Here is a 26,373-nt window from a genome sequence, read left to right as displayed (position 1 = left end):
TGTCCTCATTATCAGCGTCTGGACTGTTCGGGGTATAATGTCACACATGGTTAAAAAACTTGCCTTCATAAATTACCAAGAAATGTTTTGTAAAATGGTATCTTAAATTTTTACAACATAACCTATGAATCTTAATTTTTATTTGAAAGTTTCATCACTTACAGATGAATGTAACCCCCTGTGAGGACAAAAGGGAACTTTTTATTTTTATTCACTGATGTGTCTCTGGCCCCTGTGGTCAGTGCCTGGATTGAAGTAGGTACTTAATAAATATATTTTGGATAAATGTGATCTGAGGTTTAACTTGTTTTTCATTTAAAGCCAAATCGAATGTAAATACAACTTTAATGTTTATTACCCAAGTGATAATGATGGAAATTATTTGATAACACTGATACTTGTATTTCTGTTTCTCATTTTTAATCATCTGTACCTGTGCTGTTCAGTATGATAGCCACTGGCCTCATGTGCACCACTTTGACTTGAAATGTGGCCAGTAGAAACTGAGATATACTGTAAATGTGACACACACTGGGTTTCAAAGACTATGTACCAAAAAATGTAACCTGTCTCATTCATATTGATTACATGTGGAAGTGATAATATTTTGCATATATTACGTTAAATAAAAATTATTACTAAAATTAATTTCACTATTTTGGGGGACTACTTTTTAAATGTGGCTATTAGAAAATTTACAATGACATTTATGACTGTTTTGGTGGCTCATTGAATAACGCTGATCTAGACATAGAAAATATAGATACTGAATGTAGACAAGGGGGCAGCCTCCAAAAAAGGAACTTTAAATGAATATCTTTGATAGAAACAGAATTAAAGGTTGCAGCTGTGACTTGGGAAAGTGGGTGTTCAAATGGTCTTGATCAAATTAAAAGAAAAGACCAAAATAAATTAATTAGATTAGCTCAGATCAGAAATATGAAATCCAGCTACCAGATGGATTCCTAGCATAGTCGCCAGCCGAGGCTCGAGGTCAGAAGAGGGGCAGGAAGGCGGTGGTGGCTGTCCCAGCAGGCGCGAGTTGGGACGGCGGCAGGCTAAAGCCGTGGTTTTTGAACTTCTCTACCCGGAGTTCACCTGACTGGTCGCAGCTGTGGTCGGTGACACGTTTACTTGTACCAGGTAGTGCTGCTGCTTTTCATGCTGCTGGGAAATGCCCTCTTGGTGGAAAGGGGAAGGGCACCGGAGACCCCCGAGTCAGGTGAGATCACTCTCAGTCAGTGTTCTGTGTGTCCCTTCCCATGCCCGTAGACAAGCACTCTTTCCCTTTCTGCTCAGCCTTAAGCCTGTATAAAATGAGTGCCAGCTCCGTCGCTGCCTCCCCCCCGGCCCCTGTGCTTTGGGGCGCAGTGGACCAGGCCATCCCCAACCCCTGGGATCTGGCTGGGAACCCCCCACCAACCCGTCCATAGCACTTCCTCCCGTGACACGTGACACACGTGATGGGCCCTGAGGATGAAGGCATTATCCCATAAAACAAGGCCACCCAGGACATATACCTAGATGTTACCTTCCTTAAGCTAATTTGAAAGGTTATTTTGGTAAGTGGTTAGTCTGCATGGCTGGTTTAAGCGATTATCAAGTCCATTCCAGTATCTGTTTCCTTGAAAGCTAGCATGAGCCTCGAATAAATGAAGACTGACTGCTTGGGCTTTTTCGGAGTAAATTCAATTTCTAAGTATTTGTTTCATTTGGCACTGGAGATTTCAGCCTCTCTTTAGTTCGGATTTTAAGGTAGCTGTGTAGTAAAGCCGGCATGTCTGTGAATAAAATGGCTTTCACGCTCACCTTATTTCCACCCACCTGACCCCTGTTTTTGGAGAAAGTAGATCGGAAAATGCATGGCAGTTAGCGGTGGAGTGAGGAGACCTTTAGCTTTAGCTGACAGCTGTCACCTGAACGCTGCAGACCCGGAGACCCTCGCAGGTGTTATGTCTGTAGTTCTGACAGCGAGCAGGAATGTTGTTTACGTTTTCTGTAAGCAGAGGTCTCCCCTTGTTGGGAGAGTGTTGGAATCGGGCAGGCAGAATCCGAATTTTGATCTGTCCTGTGGGTGAGTTTTCAGCCGTGCTGGCGGCCCCTGTCCGTCCGCATTCCCGTGGTTGTGCAGAAGTGTGTCACTAGAATTTATAATGGGGCCTGCTTATAACATCACTTTTGAAATTCTTCACCAAGATACTGATTTTTCAAGTTAGGCAGTATCGCACAATGCTTCATGTGCTTATGAAAGGGGGGGAAAAAGAGTTAAATTCCAAAGATGTTTAAGATTTTGGACATTTTTCCTATGTGAATTAGTTCTTTATTAGGTTGTTGATTTAATTAGCATGCAACAAAAACACTTTCCTGTTTCGATTGTTGAAACAGATTCTTTAAATTGGTTACTTTAATTTGACACAGAACCCACTGGGAACCGTTTGAATAAAGCGAACGGCGTTAGTGGGTGTAGGTACCATGTGCAGTCAGCGCGGGACCCCGACGGGCGGGCCTGCGCCCTCGTCCCCACCTGCTCCTCCTCCGTGGCCCAGGAGAGGTCAGGGCGAGGGTGAGGGCTGCGTGGACATTTTGAACTTTATTCTGTGAAAATTTCCAGTTCTGACCAGTCTGGGGGGAAGTTTTCCGTCTCTACTGATGAGAATGGTCGTCGTCTAGAAGCTGCCCGCGCAGCTGGAGTCTGAGCGGTCGCGCGCCGGTGCCCGATCGTCGGCGCGGGGACGACGCCCTCGTGGTCGGAGCGGCCCGGCCGGGCGCCGAGCGCGGCGGGCGCTGCCGGCGGTCGGGGGCCCCGTCCCGGTCTCTCCGCGCGTCCCTCGTGGGGCCTGCCGTTAGGCGCCCGGGCCGCCGAGTTGTCACGGCGCCGGCCAGCGCGCCCTCGGTCGACGCCTCCGCTGCCGTTCCGCAGTTGGTCGTATGTGGGCCGTAAATACAGCTAATTTGTACGAAATGACTGATTTTGGCATTTGTATAATCCTCTAGTCAATTTAACCAAGTTGAGCTTTTCACAGCCCTCGGTGCTGCGGCTGCTCATCTGATTACACCGCTCAGGGGAATAAGGTTAAGGGCGGGCTGTCGGTAACCAGAGCATTTCCAGGGCTTCAGCGCAGCAGATGGGCTGCTTGGCTGTATTCATACATCTGCTTGCCTGCGGTGGCAGCTGCTGCCGCTTCATGTTGTGTTCTTTTGTTCTGTTCCATCCAAGAATGGAACGCCAGGAAGTGTAGTGAATGGATTAATTTAAGGTTAAGGTTAGTGTTTTGCTTGCTTTCTAAGTAACCGATCATAATAATGCTTCTGGTAGAAGCTAATGAGTTTCTCTTAAAGTGAACCAGATTTATAAAATACAGCCCAGCCAGGGGGCTAGATTAGTATTGTTGACGGCGACCAAATTCAAACGCGGAAAATGCTGGCAGTTTTTATCACTTGTTCCTAATTCTTTGTTTTCTCTCCCCCCCACCCCCCACCCCCACTCCCTTCCAGGACCTATATCCAGACTTTGCCTGACACTGCAGGGTCCAAGAGAATTAAAGAAATATGGAGTGACATGAAGAAGATTAGTCAGGATTATAGGCTCTGAGGACGAGCCCTCAGTGAAGTGACGCACAGCCAGGCTCCCGCGCGCTGGGCTGGAGGAGCCGTGTGTTGGGAGAAGATGGCGGATCCAGGAATGATGAGTCTTTTTGGCGAGGATGGGAATATTTTCAGCGAAGGCCTGGAGGGCCTTGGAGAGTGTGGTTACCCTGAAAACCCGGTGAATCCCATGGGTCAGCAGATGCCGATAGACCAAGGCTTTGGCTCGTTGCAGCCATCCCTCCACCATCCCTCCCCTACCCAGAGTCAAACCAAGCTGACCCACTTCGATCACTATAATCAGTACGAGCAGCAGAAGATGCACCTGATGGATCAGCCCAACAGAATGATGAGTAACGCCCCTGGGAACGGACTGGCGTCTCCCCACTCGCAGTATCACACCCCTCCCGTCCCCCAGGTCCCCCACGGGGGCGGCGGCGGCGGCCAGCTGGGCGTCTACCCTGGCATGCAGAGCGAGCGGCACGGACAGTCTTTCGTGGACAGCGGCTCCATGTGGGGTCCCCGGGCCGTGCAGGTGCCGGACCAGATCCGGGCCCCCTATCAGCCGCCGCCGCAGCCCCAGCCGGCGCCATCGGGGCCCCCGGCGCAGGGCCACCCCCAGCACCTGCAGCAGATGGGTAGCTACCTGGCGCGCGGGGATTTCTCCATGCAGCAGCACGGCCAGCCGCAGCAGAGGCTGGGCCAGTTCCCCCAAGGCCAGGAGGGCCTAAGTCAGGGCAACCCTTTCATCGCCACCTCAGGACCTGGCCACTTGTCGCACGTGCCCCCGCAGAGCCCCGGCCTGGCGCCGTCCCTGCGCCACTCCGTCCAGCAGTTCCACCACCACCCCCCAACTGCTCTCCACGGCGAATCCGTTGCCCACAGCCCCAGATTCTCCCCTAATCCTCCTCCACAAGGCGCTGTCAGGCCGCAAACCCTTAACTTTAGTTCTCGGAGCCAGACAGTCCCCTCACCTACTATAAACAACTCAGGGCAGTATTCTCGATATCCTTACAGTAACCTAAATCAGGGATTAGTTAACAATACAGGGATGAATCAGAATTTAGGCCTTACAAGTAATACTCCAATGAACCAGTCCGTACCAAGGTACCCCAGTGCTGTGGGATTCCCATCGAGCAGTGGTCAAGGACTAATGCACCAGCAGCCCATCCACCCCAGCGGCTCACTTAACCAAATGAACACACAAACTATGCATCCTTCACAGCCTCAGGGAACTTATGCCTCTCCACCTCCCATGTCACCCATGAAAGCAATGAGTAACCCGGCAGGTACTCCGCCTCCGCAAGTCAGGCCCGGAAGTGCTGGGATCCCGATGGAAGTCGGCAGTTATCCAAATATGCCCCACCCTCCGCCGTCTCACCAGCCCCCTGGTGCCATGGGAATGGGACAGAGGAATATGGGCCCCAGGAACATGCAGCAGTCTCGTCCGTTTATGAGCATGTCCTCCGCACCGCGGGAGCTGGCCGGGCACCTGAGACCCAACGGCTGTCCCGGCGTTGGCCTTGCAGACCCGCAGGCAATCCAGGAGCGGCTGCTGCCCGGCCAGCAGCATCCTGGCCAGCAGCCGTCCTTCCAGCAGTTGCCAGCCTGCCCTCCGATGCAGCCCCACCCCGGCTTGCACCACCAGTCTTCGCCCCCGCCCCCGCACCACCAGCCTTGGGCACAGCTCCACCCATCGCCCCAGAACACCCCGCAGAAAGTGCCTGTGCCTCAGGTAAGGGGACCGGGTCCTGCCTGCCTGCCTGCCTGGCAGTGAGAACTGTAACTAGATGAGCTGATCTAGCAGGCTTTTCCTTTAAACTTCTTGGAAAGCGTTTTCATTACGAGGTCCTGAAATTTTGTCTTGTGAGCTGCCCTGGAATCTCCTTTTTTTTTTTTTTTTCCCGTGACTCCCTGTATTTACTTCTTGACTTATACACTTATTCACTTATTCACTGAATTTTGAATTCTTCTGTCCCAGGAACTGTGCTGGAGCTAAGGCTGCATAGAAAACCGGGCCTCACCTGTAAGGAACTCTGGTCTCATTGCCAGGAGATGGACGTTGGACTGACGCATTTTTCCCCTTTATTACTTCTGACTCTGTTTCTCTCCCTCTCTCTTCGACGTAAAAGTGCACTGGAACTGGGTTTCCAGGGAAGTTTTTTGTGGTGGTGCCTCCTCTTTGTTTTAGAAAATTTATTATTAATTTTCCCTTGGTAAGCTGCAAAACGTGCTCTCCCGTAACACTTACTTTACCACCTGTTGAATGTTAGTGTGATCTTAAATGGCAAACGGTAGAAAAATCCCAGTAAACCGTGATCCACAGGAAGTGTTGGGCCTCTAATAAGAGATTTGGAGTCTTCCTTTTTGTGAGCTGGGATTTTATCCTACAGAATTTATAAGCAAACAGATTTAGGTTTTAAGTTCTAGCACTCCCAAGATATCTTTCTGTTATAAATGTTGGTGTTTGTGCCCTAGATCTAGGAGAAGTAAATTAATGCACAGATTATTCTGAGTGCTGTTCAGAAATGCGTATTGATCTTCCATCACGGGTGCAGCCCTGAGCTTGGCTAGCACAGTGTGGTTTTAGAGCTGCAGGGCACAGGGCTTGTTCTTAGTGAACGTCTACTCAGTTTGGGGAAACATGCCCGGCATGTGGAAGTACAAAGCGACAGGTGTCCAGAGGCAGAGGCAGCCCCTGTGGATGAGGCTGCTTGGCGTTTGGCTAGGACTCAGCCAGGGCTGTGAGCCGAGGGCATTTCTGGTTGGGGGATGGTTTGTTAAAGGGTGCATGGGACGTTGAATTTGCTGCAGGGCAGGGCCGGTGGTGGAGTTCTGGTGTTCTGTTTTAAAGAATTTGGGCTTCACTGGGGAGCCAGTGGCAGTGACTCGACAGTGCGTGCTGGTTAGGGAGCCAGAACCTGAATTGTGAGCCTGTGGTCCAGGCCTGTGAGGACGTTTTGGACCAGGGCTTGGGGAATGGGAACAGAAAGGACTGAAACTACGGGGAAGTAAAAGGGTTGGATCAGGAAAGAGCCTTTTTGGGAATCCCAGTGGAGAGGCATTGAGATCAGGGACTCAGAAGCTTCAGCCTTGCTCAGGCTGGAAAGTGGAGGTCAGGAAGGCCTCCTGGGGACCTCAGGGCACAGGACACATTGGACTTCCGGGAAAGCTGCCCTCAGAGGTATGGCACCCTTAGAGATTCTCAGGAGGACCCCCGAGGTCAGTGGAAGCCACACGGGCCTCAGCCACCTGACCTGCGCTGCCTGGGAGAGAGTACCCCGCAGTGTGACGGGGAGGTGGGAAGGGCCATTTCTGAGGTGCTGGGGCCTTGGGCCAGCCTGGGTGGCTTCCAGGGCAGAAATGAACGTGACCTAGTTTCCTGGGATGGTTCTTTTCTTGTTCCTCGGCAGTTTCTTATTAAACACGGGGTCTTTTCAGAGCAGTGCCCCGCAGACTTCTTGCCCCAGCATCATCTCTCCTCCCCGGAGGACACAGTTTGAAGATGGCCTCCCCTCCCCCAGCTACCACCTGTAATCCGACCCCTGGATGGGAATTGCTGATCTCCTTCAGCATTCCCTAGTTTTAAGACTGCGGATTTCTTGACAGGCATTTCAGAGGACATGTATGAATACGTGGAACCTGAGTCCTGAACCCTGGTTGTGGGGGTGAAGGTGGGGTGGGCCAGATGTGCTGTGCCTGGTAGACACTGGGGGACACCAAGTGTTCCTCCCTTTTCCTCCGGCTCCATCTTCTCAAGTGAACCTTTGTAGACAAACTTGGAACTATTTAAGGGGTGTCACAAATACATTGGAGGTGTTTCTATTATGTAAGTTCAATCGCATTTTTAAACATTTTGCTCATGGAATTTGCTTTCTTTTTTCTGCTCAACTTTACATCCTCTTCGAATTTCAAAGCAGTCAGTTTTGAAAAGTAATACTAGGAAGATGAAAAGTTTTGAGAAGACGAGACTTTGAGATCAGAAAGGTATTGGCTCCACTGTTTATTAGCTGGCTGACCTTAGGCAACTTAACCTCTCTGAACCTCAGAGTCTTCACCTGCCGAATAGGAAAAATAGGACCCATCTTAACGGTGGTTGGCATTAAGTAGGGGAATATACTCACGTCAGGTGAACGCCAGTCTGGCCTGGTGTATACTCATATGTGAATTCTCCCCTGGGTTTTAGTTTCTGATCTCCTGCAGTGCAAACCTTACTTTATAGCCAGTGTCATTTCACATGTACTAAATGTAAAATTATTTTAAGGAGCAGGTTACATATTATAAAATACAGCCTTAGTTTTGAAGCACTGAATTTGATTTGTGCAAGTATTACGCCGCTTTTAGCGCACGTTGCCGAGGGCGATGAGACTGAGATGGGTAGTTCAGAAAGCCATCACGTAACCCTAACACCCTTCTCCCTGGGACCGGCTCACGTTCTCCTCTGGCACATCATCTGTCTAATCGTGCTTTGCTTATGAGCTACCGAAATCGTTTTGCATCACACATGTGAGGGGATGGTGGTTCAAAGCCAATGCCGTGTAGCAGGGAAACGACCCGATCAGGGTGGACTGTTGGTGTCATTTGCTGAATTGCCACATTCTGGTAAGCTTGTTGACTTTCTTGAGTTTTTTTACTTTTTAAAATAGGAGGTAGGCTTTTTAGATGTTTCCTGGGCAGCGAGCAGATAATTTCTAAATTATATCATGTGTTTAAGTATCTTCGAAGGTAAGTTTAACTTTGTATTGAAGAGTCAGCAAAGGGAAATATTAGAACAGAGGCCAGAGTTCGTCAGGCCATAGATTCGGTTCACTGTGTGGACACAGTCTCTCTTGTGGAGGCTCCTGACCTGCCTGGTGATTTGATAAAATTTATAGGGAAGGAAACAAACCTACCTTCGTTTGTTTTCAGTGGCTGATTAGGCCAGTGGTTTCCTGTCTGTCTGTCTGTCTGCCTGTCTATCTGTGATTATGTAATTTATTTATATGTCTATTTTCTCTTTGAGTTTTATTGAGATATAATTGACATCCAGCACTATGTAAAATACATAGATAATGATTTCATTTACACATATCAGGAAGTGATGGTCACAGTAAGATTAGTGAACACCCATCATCTAAGTACAAAATTAAAGACTTAGAAAAAAATTGTTTCCCTTGTGATGGGTGCTCTTAGGATCTGCTCTCTGAACAGCTTTCATGCATAACCTGCAGCAGCGTTCATTATCCTTATCACGTGGTCCATCGCACCCCTGATTCTTATGTGTCTTATAACTGAAAGTTTGTACCTTTTGACTGCCGTCTTCCAGCCCCCCTCCCCCACCCCCGCCGCTGGTAGCCACAGATCCGATCCCTTTTTTGTGAATTTGTGTATTCTCGAGGTGTAATTGGCCTCCATCACTATGTTAGTTCCTGTCACACAACATGGTGATTTGCTGTTTCTATACATCTCACACTGACCATCCCAGTAAGTCTTGTTACCATATGTCACCACTCAGAGATAGTGCGTAACTGCTGACTGTGTTCCCCACACTGTACGTTTCATCCCCGAGACTCATTTCTTTCGTAACTGAAAGTGTGTACCTCTTCATCTCCCTCACCTATTTCTCTCCTCCCTCCACCCCCTCCTCTCTGGAAACCACCTGCTCGCTGTTTGCATCTACAACTGTTCATCCACATATAAGTGAAATCATACAGTATCTGTCTTTCTCTGCATCTCAGACCCTTTTGTGCTCTGAAATTAAACATTGTAGGGGACTCCAAAAGCCCTTTGTTTATGTGGATTATATGTGTTGATAGTTATTGTCTCAGAAATTAAAACTGAGGACAGTTTGAAATATTTGTTACTCATTTTTAAAATGAGTAAAAATTATAAACATTATGTTTTAACATAAATCACATTTTTAACTGAAAATCAGCAGTTTTCCAAATTAAAAATAAGTTAGTTTTACATTTCCTGAAATGTGGGGTGCTAACATCTGCTTCTGCAGACAGCCCACATGCAAATCATGAGCCTTTGGCCGAGTCCACTTATGTCAGAGAGAACGTGAGTGAAAGGCAGGTAGCATCTCAGTGTCTTTAGAAAAAGGTTCTGACCTGCCAGACCCCCAGTCCCGCTTTAAGAACCAGCAGCGCGAAGGGAAGAACGCAGGCCTTGGGGTTTGCCGCTTCCACACCACCAACTGGTTCCCGGCCCCGCGACCTCCCGGTTCCCGCCTCCCCTCAGGCCCGATTGCGTTATCTCTAAAATGAGGCTGATACACCTTCCTGGTGAGGGGCATGGAGAGATTAGCACTAGCGTCTCTTAGTGTTTAACAGGGTGTCAGACACCTGGTGGGGACTCAAAAGCAATAGTGTCATGGGGCAGGGGTTTAGAATTGCTTGTTGCAGGGTTCAGACAATAATGTCAAACTCTCATTCAGTGTTAAGTACTGTCAGAGTGGTTTGACTTCCTTCCCTTGGTTTCTGGAGCAGTTAGCAAAGACTGAGGGCCTACGTGCTGCTCTCCGGGAGAGGCGCGGGCCCGCCTCTGCCCCGGGAGGACACCCGGAGATGAGCTCGCTTGCTTGGGACCAGCTCCTGCTCTGGTCTTGGGAGGGTGAGGCTGGGGCCCAGGAGGGAGTTCTGCTGAGGTGTGAAGCATCACTTGAGTTGAGAGGAGGATTAGTAAACTCGGGGGAGGAAAGAGCTTATGGCTTGGAAACCATGAGGATGATGAGAGTGAACCCCACGGCCCCGTACGTCCCTCAGCGTGGCTGGAAGGTGGGGCTGGGGCCTAGAAGTGGAGAGCTGCACCGTCCCCGCAGGACCTGGCCGGTCACGGCGTGCGAGCTGCTTAGACCAGCCCTGTGGCCACCGGGGCACCGAGAGGGTGAGGCAGCCAAGTGGACGCCGGTGAGGAGAACCCAGAAGGAAAGCGCAGAACGTCGTTCTGTTCATTTGAAGAGCTTGTCTGACACTCAAAAGACTGATTCCGTGATGTCCTTTAGGTTACAGGCAAATCCCTGAGTTTCTGAATAATTCACCCTGCTCAAGTCTACACAGGTGCAGATTCCTGGATTCCACTCTCGGGTGGATGAGTCCTGGTGGGATTTTTAGGATCTACAACATGTGTCCTTAGAATAAATTTATTTTCGATACACTTGTGTCCCTTTAATTCATTTGATCCTGCAATAGAGTCATGGTGAAGGAGAACAGAAGCAGAAAACAGTTTTAGAGGACCACTCAAATTGAGGTGATGGGTAATGTGTTTGGTCCTAATTTTCCCCTAGGAAATTAAAAAAAAAAAAAAGACCCAGAAGAATCAGTGGTGCAACTTCCAGTTCTCTGTCTTTCGGGGATGTGTTATGAATATCTTTTAAGAAATAGCCTTTCTGGGAAAACCTTTTCCTGATAAATCTCAAGTATTCTACTGAAACCCTCTTGGTTCACCCAGTAAATACAGAATTCCAGGCATGAGCAGAGTAATTGGCAACTCCTAGATATATTTATGGAAAAAGTGGGCAGGCTTCTTAAGCCTTTCTTGTGCAAATTGCGATCGGAAGTAGAGAAAAGAGCCTTTTTAATTGAGAGAAGATGTATCTCTGTGAATACCACTCTGGACTGACTTCACTTTCACACCTCTGCAGACGTCTGGTGGAGATGTGGAAGCAGACTGTCTCTGAAGAAAACCCAGCTTTGACCTAAGTGGCAGGAAGGGGCTGTGCCCATTGAGCCTGGACCAGAGACAGGCCCCGTGGGTAGACCTGATTGGAGCTGGCCTCCCTCCAGCGCAGACAGGAAGTCAGAGGAGTCACCACGTCCCCGCGTGCTGGTCCTCAGGACCCCTTAGGTTAAGGCCATCCATCCCTCCCTGATTGCTCTCCACTTTCCTGGTCATTGGGGCGTTCCCAGCAGCCTCCTGTTTTTCATGAAGACTGAAGATGTGTCAGTCACCTGCACCGCTGATTAACGAGCACCTCCCTGCCTTTTCCCGGAGCGGAGATGCTTTATCTGGAGGCCAGGGTGTCAGTTGGTTAAAATGGAAAATACCAAGTGAGGAGCAGAGCTGAGAAAAACGTTCTCTTCCATGTGTCCTTTCACCCCGCAGTCTGAAAGTGTGAAATGAGCCGAACACTAAATGGTCGCCTTGCATCTTAGTGGCTTTTACTTTCTAAGAGTATTGTTTTCTGTGACTGTCAAAACTGTTGTCGGTAACAAGAACGTAGTTTTAAAATTTGCTTTCAAAAGTTGCATGTTAACCATCTGCTAAGTGTCCCAGGTAGCCAGTGGACTTCCTTAACTTTTAAGAAACCACTTTTAGGTGCTGCTTTTTAATCCTTTACCTTGGTTGTCTTTACTCAGCTCCATTAAAGAAACACTGAAGGTCTGTTATGTGCCACGCGCTGCGTTCAGGCCGGAGCTCGGTGATGCATGGAGGGCGGGGGCGGGAAGGTCCTGTACTAGGGCGTAATCTCCTGGCCGTCGTTTCTTCGTGGACTACTGAGGTCTCCACCACTGCTGTCCAGCTGACATAATTGCAGCCACAAACGCCAGCCGCACGTGTTATTTTAAATTTCCTAGTAGCCACATTAAAAAAAAATACTAGTATGATGTATTAATATATTTAATTAACCCAGTAGATCCAGGGTATTACTCCAACACGTAATTGGAATAAAAAATTACCAGCAAGATGTTTTACACAAGTATTTGAGATCCAGCATGTATTTTGCAGGTAGAGTCCATCTCATTTCAGTGCAGCTGTGCCTGCATCTCCATGAGGCAGAGTGATCTCCCCACGTGGCTGGCGGCTGCCTCACTTGAACAAGGCAGGGCTGCACTTTCCACAGGGGTTGCTTCAAATCCTTTTGGAAACAAGGTCAAAGCATAAATCAGTTTGATGCACATAAATAAATCGAAAATTGTTTAGTCTAATGATGACAGTCAGCCTCCAACACGGGTGTTAGCACCCCCATTATCAGGTTGGGAAAGTAGGATTTTTTTAAGGTATCACCAATACGTGTGTTGTTGGAGGGGTGTGTGTGTGTGTGTGTGTGTGTGTATCAGTATCAGTTCCTAAACAGATAGATTATTGAAGTGAAATCTCATTCGTTTGGATTTCAAAGAAGACTGAATGTCTTTCTACTTTCCTGTAGGGGGAAGAAAGTAACGTTTTTCTCAGAAAGGTGGATTACAACCATTTTCAAGATTTCAGTTTCAAGTGGTTTTTGGATACTTTTGGTAGTGTGCCTCTCTGTCTCTAACACTTGTCTCTTGATGAAATTGGTTCTCCAAGGATGAGGGAGAAAGCCTTCATTTTTATTATTACACATGTCGTGCCCCACCCCCCGGCTCTTTTTCCTTTCACTCTTTTCTCTCCTGCTCTTTCTTTGTTTTATCAGTCATTCAGGAAAGGCAGAGCAATAGTTGGCTGGAGGAGAGCTGGGAAATGGGTCAGGGGGACAATTAGGGGAAAAGCATTACTAGACCTCACTTGGAGAATTTACCTTACTCTTGACATCTTAATATTGGTCTCCATTCTCTGTAGTTACAGCTGTCAATCTGTGGATAATCTCAAAGTAACCACGGGGAGATGGCCCTCGGTCTTCCTTTGTTACTGAATGCAGCTTTATCAGCGAAGGAAGTCAATAGCAAACTTGAATTTGTGCTTAGCCTTGCAAAACCTTAGTAGGTGATGGTGCATCACCTCGAGTGAGGTTTCATTTTTATTTTTTTTCACTTAGTGTAAAAACCAGAGAACCTTCTAGTGGCTGGGCTGTGGCACTGGGTCAGGGTTCTGGTGGAGAACTTAAAGGAAGTTGGCTAAATGCCAAGATGCTGGCACCATTTTAAAGAGTCAAAAGTCAACATTGATTCAGAGGCGCTCATGATTCTGCTTGCCTGTTTCCTGGTTTGGGTTGCCCAGTGAGAGTGACAGTCTGGTGTGGCCTGAGGGCATTTCCTTGCGGCTTATTTCAGTGATTGAATCAAAGTCAGCACCCAGGCAGTTATCTGAAGGACACATGCAGTTTGATGCCCATCCTCAAAGACCATGATTATTTCTGATCTGTTTTGTAGCATAATTTGGTCTGTTCTCCTCCCCTGCCTTGTGTGTTTAACTCTAGATAATTCTGTACCACGGATTTCAAGATAATTCTTAGACTTGAATGCTAACTGGGTGAAAGGAAAAATAATTGTTTTAAGCCATAAGTCAGAGGTATTAATCCCCAGAGCATTTTGTTTTTTTGGTTTGCTCTGGCTCTGGGCATAAAGAGTTGGAGAATATTGAAGGAGGTGCAGGTGGCAGTGTTGGAAACTTTGTTCAAAGTTTCTCAGCTGATGCTACCTTGTGCCGTCCTGTCTTCCTGGACTGGCTGGACAGGTGCGCAGTGTTGGTGTAAGAATCCCGTCCTCGTCCGTTTGGTGGGCCGTGGGGTCCCCGCCTCTTGCTGACCGTAGGGGTCATGACAAACCACAGCAGGGTGGATTTCTCTGCTAGTGAATAGGCAAGGACTTTCAGATCATCCTTCATCCAAAATTTTTTTAAAAAGTTCTATTTCTGGACATACTTTCAAATGAAGGGACAGTATATAGACTTAAAGTTCTTACTGCATGTAGGAATATTTGAAATTAAAGTTCAGTTTTTAGGTCATGCTCCTACATGGACTCTTTGAGCCTGAGCATTCTCTTTAATTTAGAAAAAAAAATCATATAAAATTGTGGAATTATTCAGAGTTATGATGTGTTTATTTTCAGAAACACCTGTTAATGTCAAAAATACCTTAAAATGTCAGTGTGAAGAGATGGTCAAACTTCAATACCACAATGGAGGTTGCTGGAAATGGACATGGGGGACCAATGGAAAATTTACCTTAATCTTGACTTTTTAAAAAAAATGATGGGACATCATCTTTTTTTGAGGGGGTGAAGTCACATTCATTCATTCATTCGTTTGTTTGTTTATTTATTTATTTATTTAATGGAGGTACTGGGGATTGAACCTAGGACCTCGCACATGCTGAGCATGTGTTCTACCACTGAGCTATACCCGCCCCCCACCCTTTGACATGTTAGTGTTACTCTCCCTTCTCTGTAGTTAGAGCTGTAAATCTACAGATAATCTGTAAGGAGCCACAGGCAGCCAGGGGACGGGGGGCCATTACTGAGTATGATGTGCTGATGTTGCTTCAAACTGAAGCAATCACTGAAGTGACTCCATTTCTGGCTGCTCTGACATTGCAAAGACATCTTCACAAAGGAAAGCTGATAAAATGCATAAAGGCATTCCTTGGATTAAAGGCGATAAGTGGGAGTTCTTTAGGGGAAACGTCTGATGATTTGGTAAAAAGTTAGGTAGAGTTTTATTTATTTCAGCTGTTCCTCTGAATGTTTTCCCTTCTCACTCTAACTGGTTTCCCCCGCACTGTGGGGATGTTACTGGGGCACACTCACCCTTCCTGCTGGGGTCAGATGCCACAGTGGCTCTTGTGCTCAGTGTCTTAAGTAACTCGACTCAATCTGGTGTCCCTCTTACTTTGAAACGATGATAGAAGACTTGGCTTAAGGAAGGAAATAGTCCAGGGTCTGATTCTGCAAAAGGTCTGTCCTTAGAGCCGAGCTTAAAGCTCACAGCTTTAGTTTTTGCAAGAAAGTTAAAAACTAGTATTTCCATAGAAGTAAGGTAATAAGAAATAAGCCTAGGGTGTCATTGGTGAAGTGGGTGCTGGTGGTGGTGGGGGAAACCAGTAAGAAACTGGTCATTTATAGAACAAAAGTAAGCCAAAGTATACGGTCAGTTTTAATCAGTTTCCCTCACTGAAGACTTGGGTGACAATCCTGCCTGTGCCACACCACATTAGATGCTAGAATAATAATTCATATCAAGTGTAAACTGAGTTCCAAGAATAAGTTACTGGGAAGAGGTGTCAGTTTACTGGTTTCATTTAGAGTTTCCCTCATTTTCTAGACGCCTCACACCTGCTCTAGGGTCTAATGGTCCCCGCCAGGCTGTATGCCCCTCTGCTGGTAGGAGGTGGCTGGGGAGCTGGGGAGCGGTGCAGAGGTGTGAAGACCGCGGGTGTGAATCTCGCTCTTCCAGTTTTTTGCTTAACAAAACTTTTGACTTAACAAAAAATTGGATATTTAGCTTCCTAAACCTTAGTTTCCTGAAGATGATAACTGTACCAATTCCACAAGATTATTATGAGAAGTAAAGGAGATAATGGCAGTGCGTGGCATGCGGTAAGCCCCCAATGAGTGTTAAATATTTTATTACGATTGTGAATGTGCTTGTTGAAATGAGCTCTTGGAATTTTTCTCCCATTTTCTACTCCTCCGCCTTGAAGTAGATAAACATTTCCTTATTTTGTAAAACAACGTTTTATCTCAATGCTTTAAAAACCAGTTTGTCAGATTCTCCATAAGGCTGACACAAATTCATAATATTTGCGGGAGGGGTGCCAAAAATTGTCCTCACACTACTGCTGTAACTCTTTTTAATCGAATCTCCAGGAAGTGGGATACTATATATAAAATAATCAGCTTCTTTCTCAGTGTTTAATTCCTTCCCAGTTTAAACCAAGGTGAAAGCCATCGCTGAGTTTTTAGTGACTACAGGCTGCAAAAGTGAAGTCAGCATCCTGTTTTGTGTTCCGAGGGAAGTTATCTGGTGTTCCCTCCAGCATCCAAGAGGTTAACCCACTGAACTCTGTATACACCTATATATAGTAAGTCTTGACTTGGTTAAATATAAATTTAAACTTACAGCTGCTAACCACAGATGCAGCGATCGCTTCACCCTGTCGTTCTTGCCGACATCTTCCTGTGTTTTCACCGCGTGCTCGCACACACCTTGGGCTGAAATGTTGGATTTGTTTGGTGAGTGGGTTCCCGGGGAGTAGCACTGTCAGCAGTTTTGAACTCACTTGGTCTGTGAGGGTCGATCCACTTAACGATCTTTTTAATGTTTCTTAATCTTGATCTATTTTTTTTTCTTTAAAAAGTGACTTCATATTTTAAAGTGAGACAGTCACAAAAGAAATAGAATGGTTTGCTGTAGTATGATATTTTTTTGAATTTTTATTTAAAAAAACTTTTTAAATTTTCTTTTTTGTATTGAAGTATAATCAGTTTGCAATGCTGTGTCAATTTCTGGTGTATAGCACAGTGCTTCAGTCATACATGAATATACATATATTTGTTTTCATATTCTTTTTTACCATAAGCTACTACAAGATACTGAATATAGTTCTCTGTGCTATGTTGTAGTTTGATTTAGTAGCTAAATTGTTAAAATGTTGCCAAAGAAGGTGATTCACACTTCTGAGTATGTGAAGTCTGCAATTTTGGAAACAAATTTTTTTTTTTGTTGGAGGTACTGAGGATTGAGTCCAGGGCCTCGTGTGCACTAAGCATGCGGTCTATCACAGGGCTGTACCCTCCTCTGGAAATAATTTTTATGTAACTTGTAACACTGTTGCTGCTTTTTAAAGTTTGCTGTTTAGAGCTGTAGAGCTTCAGAGCTGGAAGAGGCTGGAGCCCGAGTCTTACTCTGTAGGGAAGATCATAGTTACATCTTTGCTCCAATTTGGATATAAGGGAAGGGCCCTTTGGCTTATCATCTGCAGAATTCATGCACTACAGTTCTTTACTTTTGAATAAAATTCTTGGTTGAGAAATGAGATTGAAATAAAATTAAATGGAAATATCTTATTATCTAATGTCCAGATAAAATATATTTCTCAAATGTCACGTGCAGTGTTTATATATATTACCTTATTAAACCGTAATCTACAATCTGTATAAAATGAAATGCTCCCTTTGTATTAGGGGAGAACTCCAGAGTGGTTGCAATCCAGGCCTGTCCTAGACTTTCATTTAATTCAAGGTTTAGGTGGGGAAAAAAAAAACCCTAAATATCCTTAGCTGTGTAGTGAAGTTTGTTAGAACATGTCTAGTGTTTTCCAAGTCATTTGTTCAAGAGTAATGTGTTTGTAGGGGACGTATAACCCGGTGCTGTCTGTGACCTTTGTGTGATGATGAGAATGTTCCCCATTTACTCCGCCCAGTACGGTGGCCACCGGCCACACAGGGTCCTGAGTGCCTGAAACGAGGGTTGTCGGACTGAGGAATGACACATTCATTGTAGTTCATTTAAATTTAAATAGCCATACGTGGCTACTGGCTTACATGTTGGACAGTTCAGTGTGTATAACCCAACAAGACACGTTATTTGAATCGCGGGAAAATAAGATGTAACAGGAAGATCTAGAGAGAACAGTGTTTTGTCGAGTGTATAGCCACTGTCAGCTCTGTATTTCACATTTCCTTCTCTCTCACCTCTTACCAGGTGGTCCTAAACCCGTGGGCGCAGGGCATCCTTCAGCTCCGCTCGGTAGTGATGGGATGTGGGCATCCCTGCACACTGGGCCCTGCCGACGCGGTTCACTTTGGTGTTTTTGTAAGAAATCTTTGCTGTTTTCCAGCCAATTGCTGCATAACACAGTGTGCTATCTTTAGTGACGTGAGGAGGGTGCCTTGTTTTAAAGGATCAGTGATATTTCAGAAAGTAGTTGTTTAAATTTTTTTTCCCCAAAGACATTCCAGCTACAAATATAAAATGTTCACTGTTATTTGGTTTCATAGGTTAAAAGCTGTTAACTCAGTGGATAAAATTAGTTTTTTTGTTTTCCCTGAAAAAGATTTTTCATAATTTAATACTAAATTCGGTCACCTCATTCCTGGAAAAAGAAATTTCAAAATACTCTCTCACGTGCTTAAGGCTGTCGGCTCCGTCTTGCTGATCGGTCTCCTAGGCCACGCTTTCCTGTGCCCACAGGCACGTGCACCCGTATGGATCTCTTCATCGGATGGGGCTTGCCTTTATTCAGCCTTGAAGATGAGCAGGGGGCATCAGTTGTTACAAGATGTTACTTTAGGGTGAATTAATCCTATATGAAGATTGATACTGTTATTTCCACATTTTATAGTAAGATTAGTGGCAGAGGGTAAACAGAACTAAATAGAAACCTTAGTGATAGTTCTCAGTTGATATTTTTCCAAAAAGGATTTGAGACACTCAGACAAAAGGACGTGTGTGTGTGCGTGTGTGTCTGTATGAATGAATGAATTAGAAACAGGAAATCGGGTTCTGAAATGGAAGCACAAGGAAATGTGCTAATTACGGCCTTGGTTGCTGGGACTGAGCGTTGAATTATATTCTGAGCTTCCTGGTGATTGTGCAGGGCAGACGGATAATTCTCATCACCAGAAAGAAGGAAATTTTTTTTTTAAACCTCAGAGAGATTTTTTTCCCTGGTGTGAAATCCTAAGAGAAATTTTGTGTGGTGTATTTCATATGGAGGAGGTGCGTTTCTTGGGTAGTTCTACCACAAGTGTGGAAGTATTTTGGGGTTTTTGTTTGTCTCTCACCTGGTAGTTCCTTCCCTGACCCTCGGTGATCCCCTCTGAGGATGTGAAGCGCAGGGCCGCACGGGGAAGGCTGTCTGGGGAGGGCGGCGTTGGTCTGGGCTGGGTGATGCCCCCAGAGAAGCTGCTTGGTAAAGTTAAGTGGGCTGGCGATGCCTGACGGGGCGGGTTGCGTACCTTCGGCGAGCTCCCCGAGACACCTGGCCAGTTAACTGGGTCATGGGTAGGGCCTTGATAGAAGATGATTTGACGGTTCTTCAGGTCATCAGGAGTCTCAGTTTTTGTGAATATATTAAAGGCCACTGAATTAGTCACATTGAAATAGTTAATTTTGTGCTGGTGACTCTCAACTCAGTTAAAAAAAAAATCTGAAGTACAAGTTTTGTATCTTAATGGTGGAGGGCAAGAGCCCTGTTCTTTGGAAACCAGATAAGAGGATTGTAGGGGAACCCTCTGTTTTGAAAGTTAGGTTCCTACTATGTGTCTTGTCATGTGGATGAAAACTTCTCACCTTCTGGTGGCACTCGGAGCGGTCAAAATGATGTTAGATTAATCCAGAAACAAAGGTCTTCCATCAAGCAGCTTGTGGAGACTCCAGAGCACGTTGTCCAGGGGGCTTTCTGGGAGGATGGAGTGGTTTACGCATGTTCATTGCGGCCGCCTGTAGCCACGTGTGGTTATGAACACTTGAAACATGGCTGGTGGGACTGAGCAACTCCATTTTAAATTTTACTAAATTTTAACATATTTAAATTTAAATAGCCATAGTTGGCTAGTGACTTGTATCTGATAGCGGGATTCCAGAGTCGTAACTGATACAGAAATGGTGTTCAGAGTTTTTTGTCCCCTAAAAGACTTTTGAAACAAAAAGGTTTTAAAGTCCTGATTTTATTTTTTAGTTTGAATAAATAACATTAAAATATGTTCATCTGCATGACCATCCTCTCACTCAACAGGCATTTGTCCCCAGGCACTGCCCCCTCTGAGATTTCTTACTGAAACTCTTTGCTGCTAAGAGACTCCTCCTTGGGAGGGGACCCTGAGCAGAAAACCCAAATAAATAAAGGGAGCCAGTTGTGTAGACATTTGGTGGAAGACAGTGTAGCCTGTGCAAAGGCCCTGAGGCAAGAGTGTGCCTGGTGTGTTTGAGGGGCAGCAGAGAAGCCAGTGTGTTTGGAGTATGGTGAGTAGGTAGGGTAGAGAGTGACAGGGGCTTTGGTAGGAAGAGTAAAAGGGGTCAGATCAAGTAGGGTATTGTGAACTGTAGTAAGGAGCTTGAATTTTACCCTGAGTGAGCTGGAAAGCTATTGAAAGGTTCTGAGCATGAGTGGCGGGATGTATTGTGCATTTCAGCAGACTCCACCTGCTCTGCTCTGTGAGGAATAGAAGAGGACAGTTGATCAGGTAGGATAGAATGGTGGCTTGGACTGGGGTGGTGGCAGTAGGAAGAGGTCACAGATTTTGAGGTGGCACTGACGGTTTCTGCTGATGGGTTGGAAATGGAATTTGTGAGATGAGAGACATCAAGGTTCTGGCCTGAGCAGTGGGAAGACCAGGAGGTACCGGTCAGGGCAGAAAACTCAAGTTTGGTTGAGACAAGTTACTTTGGGTGCTTACTGGATGCCAGTGGAGATTTCAGGTAGGCAGTTGGATGCAGGGGTTGAGGGGAGGAGTTGGGCTGGAGGTTTGAATTCAAGAGAAGGCATGGTATAAATGGTTCATTCTGCCATCGCCTTGATGAAGTCACTTAGAGCAGGTGGCTGAGAGAGAGAAGTGGGGCTGGGGCCCTGTGCAGCCCGTCATTCTAGTGCGCTGGACCTTAGGATCCGGGAGAGTAAGTACAGTGAATGAGAAGAGTCAGGATGGGAACACCACCCCATGGCCTGTCCTGGAGCCCAGGGAGGAAGGAGTTGCCGGGAGGGAGGGGCGGGTGGTGCCAGATGCTGCGCACTCCTCCAGGCAGCTGAGGGCTGATTGTTCCCAGTTTCAGTCTTAAAGGTCAGCCTTTTTCGTGCTCTTGTATGCTTCTCGCCAACATAACTTTTCAGTTGTTAAATTTTAGCAGAATTCTGAATTCGAGGTAGCAGTTCACCAAGAGGTGGTAATTGCATCACTTAGCAGCTACCGTGTACCAGGCTGTATTGGCTCCCGAGATACAAGATGAGTAAGAAACCCCCTGTAAACTCCCCAGACTTGTAATCTTAGGAGAGGAGGTACGTGGGCATGTCGGCAGGGCTTGGCGTGGCAAACACGCGGAGGTCGATTGAGTGCGGCGGGGGGGCTGGTGATAAAACAGTTGCTGTGAGTTGGTGCTGAGACCAGTATTAGGACCAAGACTCAACTGACTTTCAGTCTCTACTCCTTCCTCCAGCGGATGCCATCTTCGCACTGTAGAAAATAACCAGTCTTAGAGCTTACGAAGATATTTATGGGAGGATGTCCACTTGAAGAACAAAAATCACTGTGCTTCCCAGCACCAGCCGAAATCTTTGCATATTGCTTGTCCCACTTTCCTACCATCTGCCGTCACTAAGTAAAAAAAGAATGAATGTGTGTGTGTGTTGGGGGAGGGGGTCTGTGTTGTTACTTGAATTGGCAAGATAAGCTTTTCTTCTAAATCTCACATTTCGTCTTTACAATGAATGTGAAGTTTGCAGTCCACTCAGATATCTCTCGTTTGCTTAGTTATTTAATTATCTAACTCCCTCCTGCCCCAAACCCTTAAGCAGAAATTCTGATGCTTAAGGAAGATGTGCATTACTTCCTTTGGGTTACTTTGAATCCCTGTTGGTCCACTTGCCACGTACTCTTGGGGAAATGCTTACACTGATGGTTTTATAAAATTTCTACTGTACAATCTTGTAATCAGAAAAATTTTTAAAGTCTCGCTGTACGTCTCAGTTGGATAAAATTAGTGAAAATCTTCAGAAGCCCTTAGCTGGTAGAATTTCTCCTAGAGATCTAGGTTTCCCTTTGGTGAGGATGGGGAGCTTCTGGCTGGGCTCATCGGACAAGGACTGAGGATGTCAGGACCCCCTTCTCTTACCATCCAGGTGTCGTGGGAAGCGCCATTTTTGGCCCATCCTTCATCCGACTTCTGGGTCAGCCTGTCTTGTGTCTAAACGGATTCTGTGCAGGTTCTCTAGAAAAGTCCCTTCTTCAGCCACAAATGAATGAAGCCCTACCTTTGCTGCCTGCTCCCCATTCTCTCCTCCCCAGACAACAGTGGACTAATCGTAGTTTTCCCAAGCCTTCTCACCCCAGGGCTTTTGGTCGAGAACATTCACCTGTAGTTTAGGGATCACTCGCTCTGAGCCCAGCAGTTGTGGGGTCTTGGCTGCCCCTCTGTGCCCCGCACTGGGCTGTGCCTTCTCCGCGTTGTGATGGCCCATCATGGAGGGCAGCCCCGCACAGCTTTGAGGAGCGTGGCCTCGGGGTCCTGGTTCTGTCACTTTGTTGTGATGACCTTGGGTGAATTGCATAGCTTTTCTGGGCCTCAGTTTTCTTACCTCTGCAGTGGGAATCACACCAGTCCCTGTCTAATAGTGTGATTAGGAGGACTAAGTGAGAGAATACACGTGGTGTGCTTAGAACTGTGTGTGGTGCACAGTGTATTGCCTGTAAAGGACTCCTGCTGTTCATGCCTCATTATTATGTTACTACTGTGCCTGAGACACAGTTTTGCTAAAATACTCTGTCGCCCCCCACTGTGTGCTGCGTTGAGTGAGGTGAGGCTTCCTGTCCGTCCTGTCATCTTCTGTGTGGTGGCCCCTGTGCTGGGCACGTACATTCCTCAGGTGTTCATCCAGCCTGTGTTACACCATGAAGAGGTGTCGGGGAGAGGAGGTGGTCTGGGAGGGTGGGGAGAGTGATAGCGAGGGTCGTCCTGCCAGAAGAGGTGTCTCCCGGACTGAACTGTACCTGATGGGTGGGAGCCAGCCAGATCTGAGGGTCATAGGGCAGCAACCTGGAGGACTCTGGGTGGGGGCAGGTGAAGACCAGACAGCAAGGGGGAGGCCAACAAAGAAACTGAGCACAGGTATGGAAAATTGTCTAGTCACCATGTTAAAAAGCAAAAAGAAACAGTGAAATTTATTTTAACATATTTAATGTAATATATCCAAAATATTGTTTCAGCATGTCATAATTGAATATCCTTTCAACAAGCAGTATTTAACACAAAAACATCAACAAGATAGTTCACATTTTTTTCCCCTAAGTCTTTGAGATGTGGTGTGGGTTGTATGTGGAGCGGCTCTCAGTTCAGACCGGCCACACTTCCAGTGCCCCGGAGCCTGGCAGGGCGCAGGGGCCGGGGGGGGAATTGAGGAGGTGGACCTGGACCACGGCATCGCTTACCAGGTGGGTGAGTGGTGACCTCAGATAGCTGGAAGAAATCAGGAAAAAGAGCAGGTGTTTTGGTGTGTTTGTGGTCAGCAGTGGAGGGCAGGAGGTCAGATGGTGAGTTAAGTTCCGGGGTTTGAGCTTGGGCTGGGCCGTGGGTTACGGAGCCTCGTCTAGGGCTTCATGGCCTGGGGGCCTGTCCATCCCCAGCCGACCCCTGACTCAGGCACCTGTCTTTGGCTCCAGGGCTCTCTTCTTGGGCTTCAGTGGGAGAGGGATGACCACCCCCCCCATGCCCTGGATGGACGGGCTGTGGTCAGAGCCAGAAAGAGAAGCATACGTGTGTCAGAATTTGCAAACGTGCCTTAACCTTCCATCTAAAGCAACTGAAGTGTCCCACAGTTCAACATTATTAGAATTTTAAGGTTTTTTAAAAAAAACTTCCACACAGGAAAATTATAAGCCATTTATTATTATTATTATTTTTAATTATAAGCCATTTTAGATAGAAATACATGATCAGTGTAGTTCAGCAATTACTGGAGAATGTCTGTACCTTTTAGTTTTGGAGGTCAAATTCTGAGAGCTCTTGTCTAGGTCTCTTTCCTGGGAGCACGTTTGTTGGGAATGGGATGAGTGATGGTAATCCATGCATAGCAGAGGGACCACACAGCATTTGCGCCTGTCGAGTCCTCTTTAAGGATGTTTAGAGATGAGGTGAGAACCTCATCCTTCCATACACCCATCCACTCATCCATTCTTCCTTCACTCACTCAGTTCACGGCATTGTTGAGCGTGTATGATGTGCCGGCCACTGTGAGGATGTGGAGGTACAAAAAGAAGCTTTTCTCCCCTTAAAAAAAAAAATCCCAGTTATACAGTGATATAACCGCAACGAAAAGAGAGAAATGCAGACTTGTCTGGGAGTTGAAATTGCAGCTTAATTACTTGTCGGGCCGGCAGGAAAGGTGCTACTTGAGGCAGGGGAAGAGGAGTGATGGAGGAGACACTTGTGCAGACACACGGCCGAACATGGTCCTTTCACAGGACAGGAGATGTTTCAGCATGGCTGTGGACCAGTCAGTAAAATGTGAGCTCATTTACGTGTGCCCTTACTGGTTCCACCCTCTGGGCACCTTGGGGACACAGCTACAGCAGGGTGCAAGTGAACAAGGCCGCAGGAGCACGCACGTGTGGTCAGGACAGAGGCCGGAGGTGTGAGGTCTGTGTTAACATTCGAAGTGGGCTTGGGGAGATTTTGATATTCCATCAATAAATACTAGGCCTGCGTATGTATCAGTCCCCGTGTTAGGTGTCGGACAGGTACACAGACACACACATTTCTGTACGTGTATGTATCCTCCTGTAAACAGCTGACCCATGAGCAGCCAGGGCGCCAGGGGCACCCATCTTCTGCATGGTGGAAAATCTGAGTATAATGTGTATTGGTCCACTGGGTGTGCATGGTTCCTCTGGATCCACGGGTCTGCATCTTCAGATTCAACCTACCTCGGGTCGTGTCGTACCATAATATTTACTGTTGGAAAAAAAAAAAAAACCTTGTATAAATGGACCCGGACAGTTCAAATCTGTGTTCAAAGGTTACCTGTGTCTGTATGCCCCTGTGTATATAAAAGCAGTCTTTCAGAGGCTCATAGTCCAGAGGGCTAGAAGCATCTAATAGGAAATAGCCAAGCAATGTGATAAATGTTACTTAGCCTTGTGAGAGTATTTGACTCTAGCTGGAGAGATCAAGGAAGGCCTCAGGAGGAGGTGACGTTTTGGTTGAGTTTTGCAGATGGAGTAGGATTTAACTGGGAGGAGGGAGTCCGAATGGGATTCCAGGCAGGAGGAGTGACTCGTACACAGGCAGTAAGTTGGGAAAGAGCGAAATGTCCTCATGTGACTGAGGCCGTCCACCTGCGGGGCCAGCATGTGTGGTGGAGAGGAGCAGACACGAGGTGGGAGGGCAGCCACGCCGAGTGCCTGGGTTTAAGTGTAGTTGATGGGGAGTCACTGATAAGTACACAAAAGCAGCAGAGGTGGGGGGCATTTTAGGGTTGTCTCTTTGCTGCGGTACAGAAAGTACAATGATGAAGGCGAGCCCTGTGGGAGGAAGACAGACCTGGACTGGAGAACGTGGGCAGGGGAGAGACAGGTCTTAAGCGCCAGTGCGACAGGGCCAGTGAGAGTGAGGGAGGGCAGGGGTGGGTGACCAGGAATCACAGTGACTTTAACCAAGGTGGGAATGCAAGGTTGTTGGCGGAGGAGAATGACTGCGGTTTTTGGCATCCGAATCTTGAGGTGCCGGTGACACACCTGGTCTCGGTTCGCCGAACATCTGGGTCTGTGAGAGTCCTTCATGTGGACATGGCCTCCTGGGGGACACAGAGGGGAGAAGAGAGTCAAGAAATGGCTGGTGAGGGAAGAATGTCAGAGACAAGGTACAGAGGGAGTAATTTTTGAGGTAGGAAAGAGGTTTTCCCCTTCCACTTTGATTTTTGAAAAGTTTTAAATCTACAGAAAATTTGCAGAAACAATGCAATGAACACTTGTTTATCCTTTACCTAAAATCACCAGTTGTTAACATTTTGTCATATGTGCTTTACTCTCTTGCTGCCTAAGCCCTTGTGAAGGAAACAAACTATGGAGGAATTTGAGAGAAGAGTTCTGAGGACAGAGGCGGCCTGTGCAAAGGCCCTGAGGTAGAGGGGCTTTTGCCCTTTGTTGTTGTTTCACAATAAGCAAGGGACTAACGTGGTGTGAGTGGAAGAGAGCGGGAGTGGGGGTTGTAGGAGATGAGGTTAGGGAGGTAGCAGGTGTCCGTTTCATTTGAGGCCTTGTAGGCTAAGGGGAGGAATTTAGATTTTACTGTGAATGAAACAAGAAGGTTCTAGAGGTTTTGGATTGAGATGTGACATGATCTGATTTACACTTTTAAAGGATCACTCAGACAGCGTAGCGAATAGACCTTGAAGGAGGGCAAGGCTAGAGACTGGGGTCAGTTATAGAGGCTGTGGCGGGAGTCCGGGTAAGGTCTGGT

At 46.8% G+C, this 26,373-nt stretch overlaps 1 protein-coding gene across 6 annotated transcripts in view; it reads left to right on the top strand.

Annotated features, from left to right (window-relative positions):
• CHD7 (chromodomain helicase DNA binding protein 7) overlaps nucleotides 1-26,373 on the top strand; it is a 170,414-nt gene that overhangs the window by 52,276 nt on the left and 91,765 nt on the right. For 3 of the 6 annotated variants that reach the window (XM_072951917.1, XM_072951918.1, XM_072951915.1), the window contains exons 1-2: nucleotides 2,833-2,954; nucleotides 3,496-5,320. The exons of 1 other annotated variant lie outside the window; for it this stretch is intronic. In XM_072951917.1, coding sequence (XP_072808018.1) covers nucleotides 3,668-5,320 — 1,653 coding nt within the window. In that variant the 5' untranslated portion in view covers nucleotides 2,833-2,954; nucleotides 3,496-3,667. Of the gene's footprint in view, nucleotides 1-2,832; nucleotides 2,955-3,244; nucleotides 3,264-3,495; nucleotides 5,321-26,373 lie in introns of those variants that run through there. 2 more of the 6 variants (XM_072951916.1, XM_072951914.1) reach the window with 2 other exon arrangements.

The sequence above is a fragment of the Vicugna pacos genome, chromosome 29 (assembly GCF_048564905.1).
Source record: "Vicugna pacos chromosome 29, VicPac4, whole genome shotgun sequence".
Taxonomy (NCBI): Eukaryota; Metazoa; Chordata; class Mammalia; order Artiodactyla; family Camelidae; genus Vicugna; species Vicugna pacos.
Note: the sequence above shows the minus strand (reverse complement) of the source record. Positions and strands in the feature narration are given on the sequence as shown.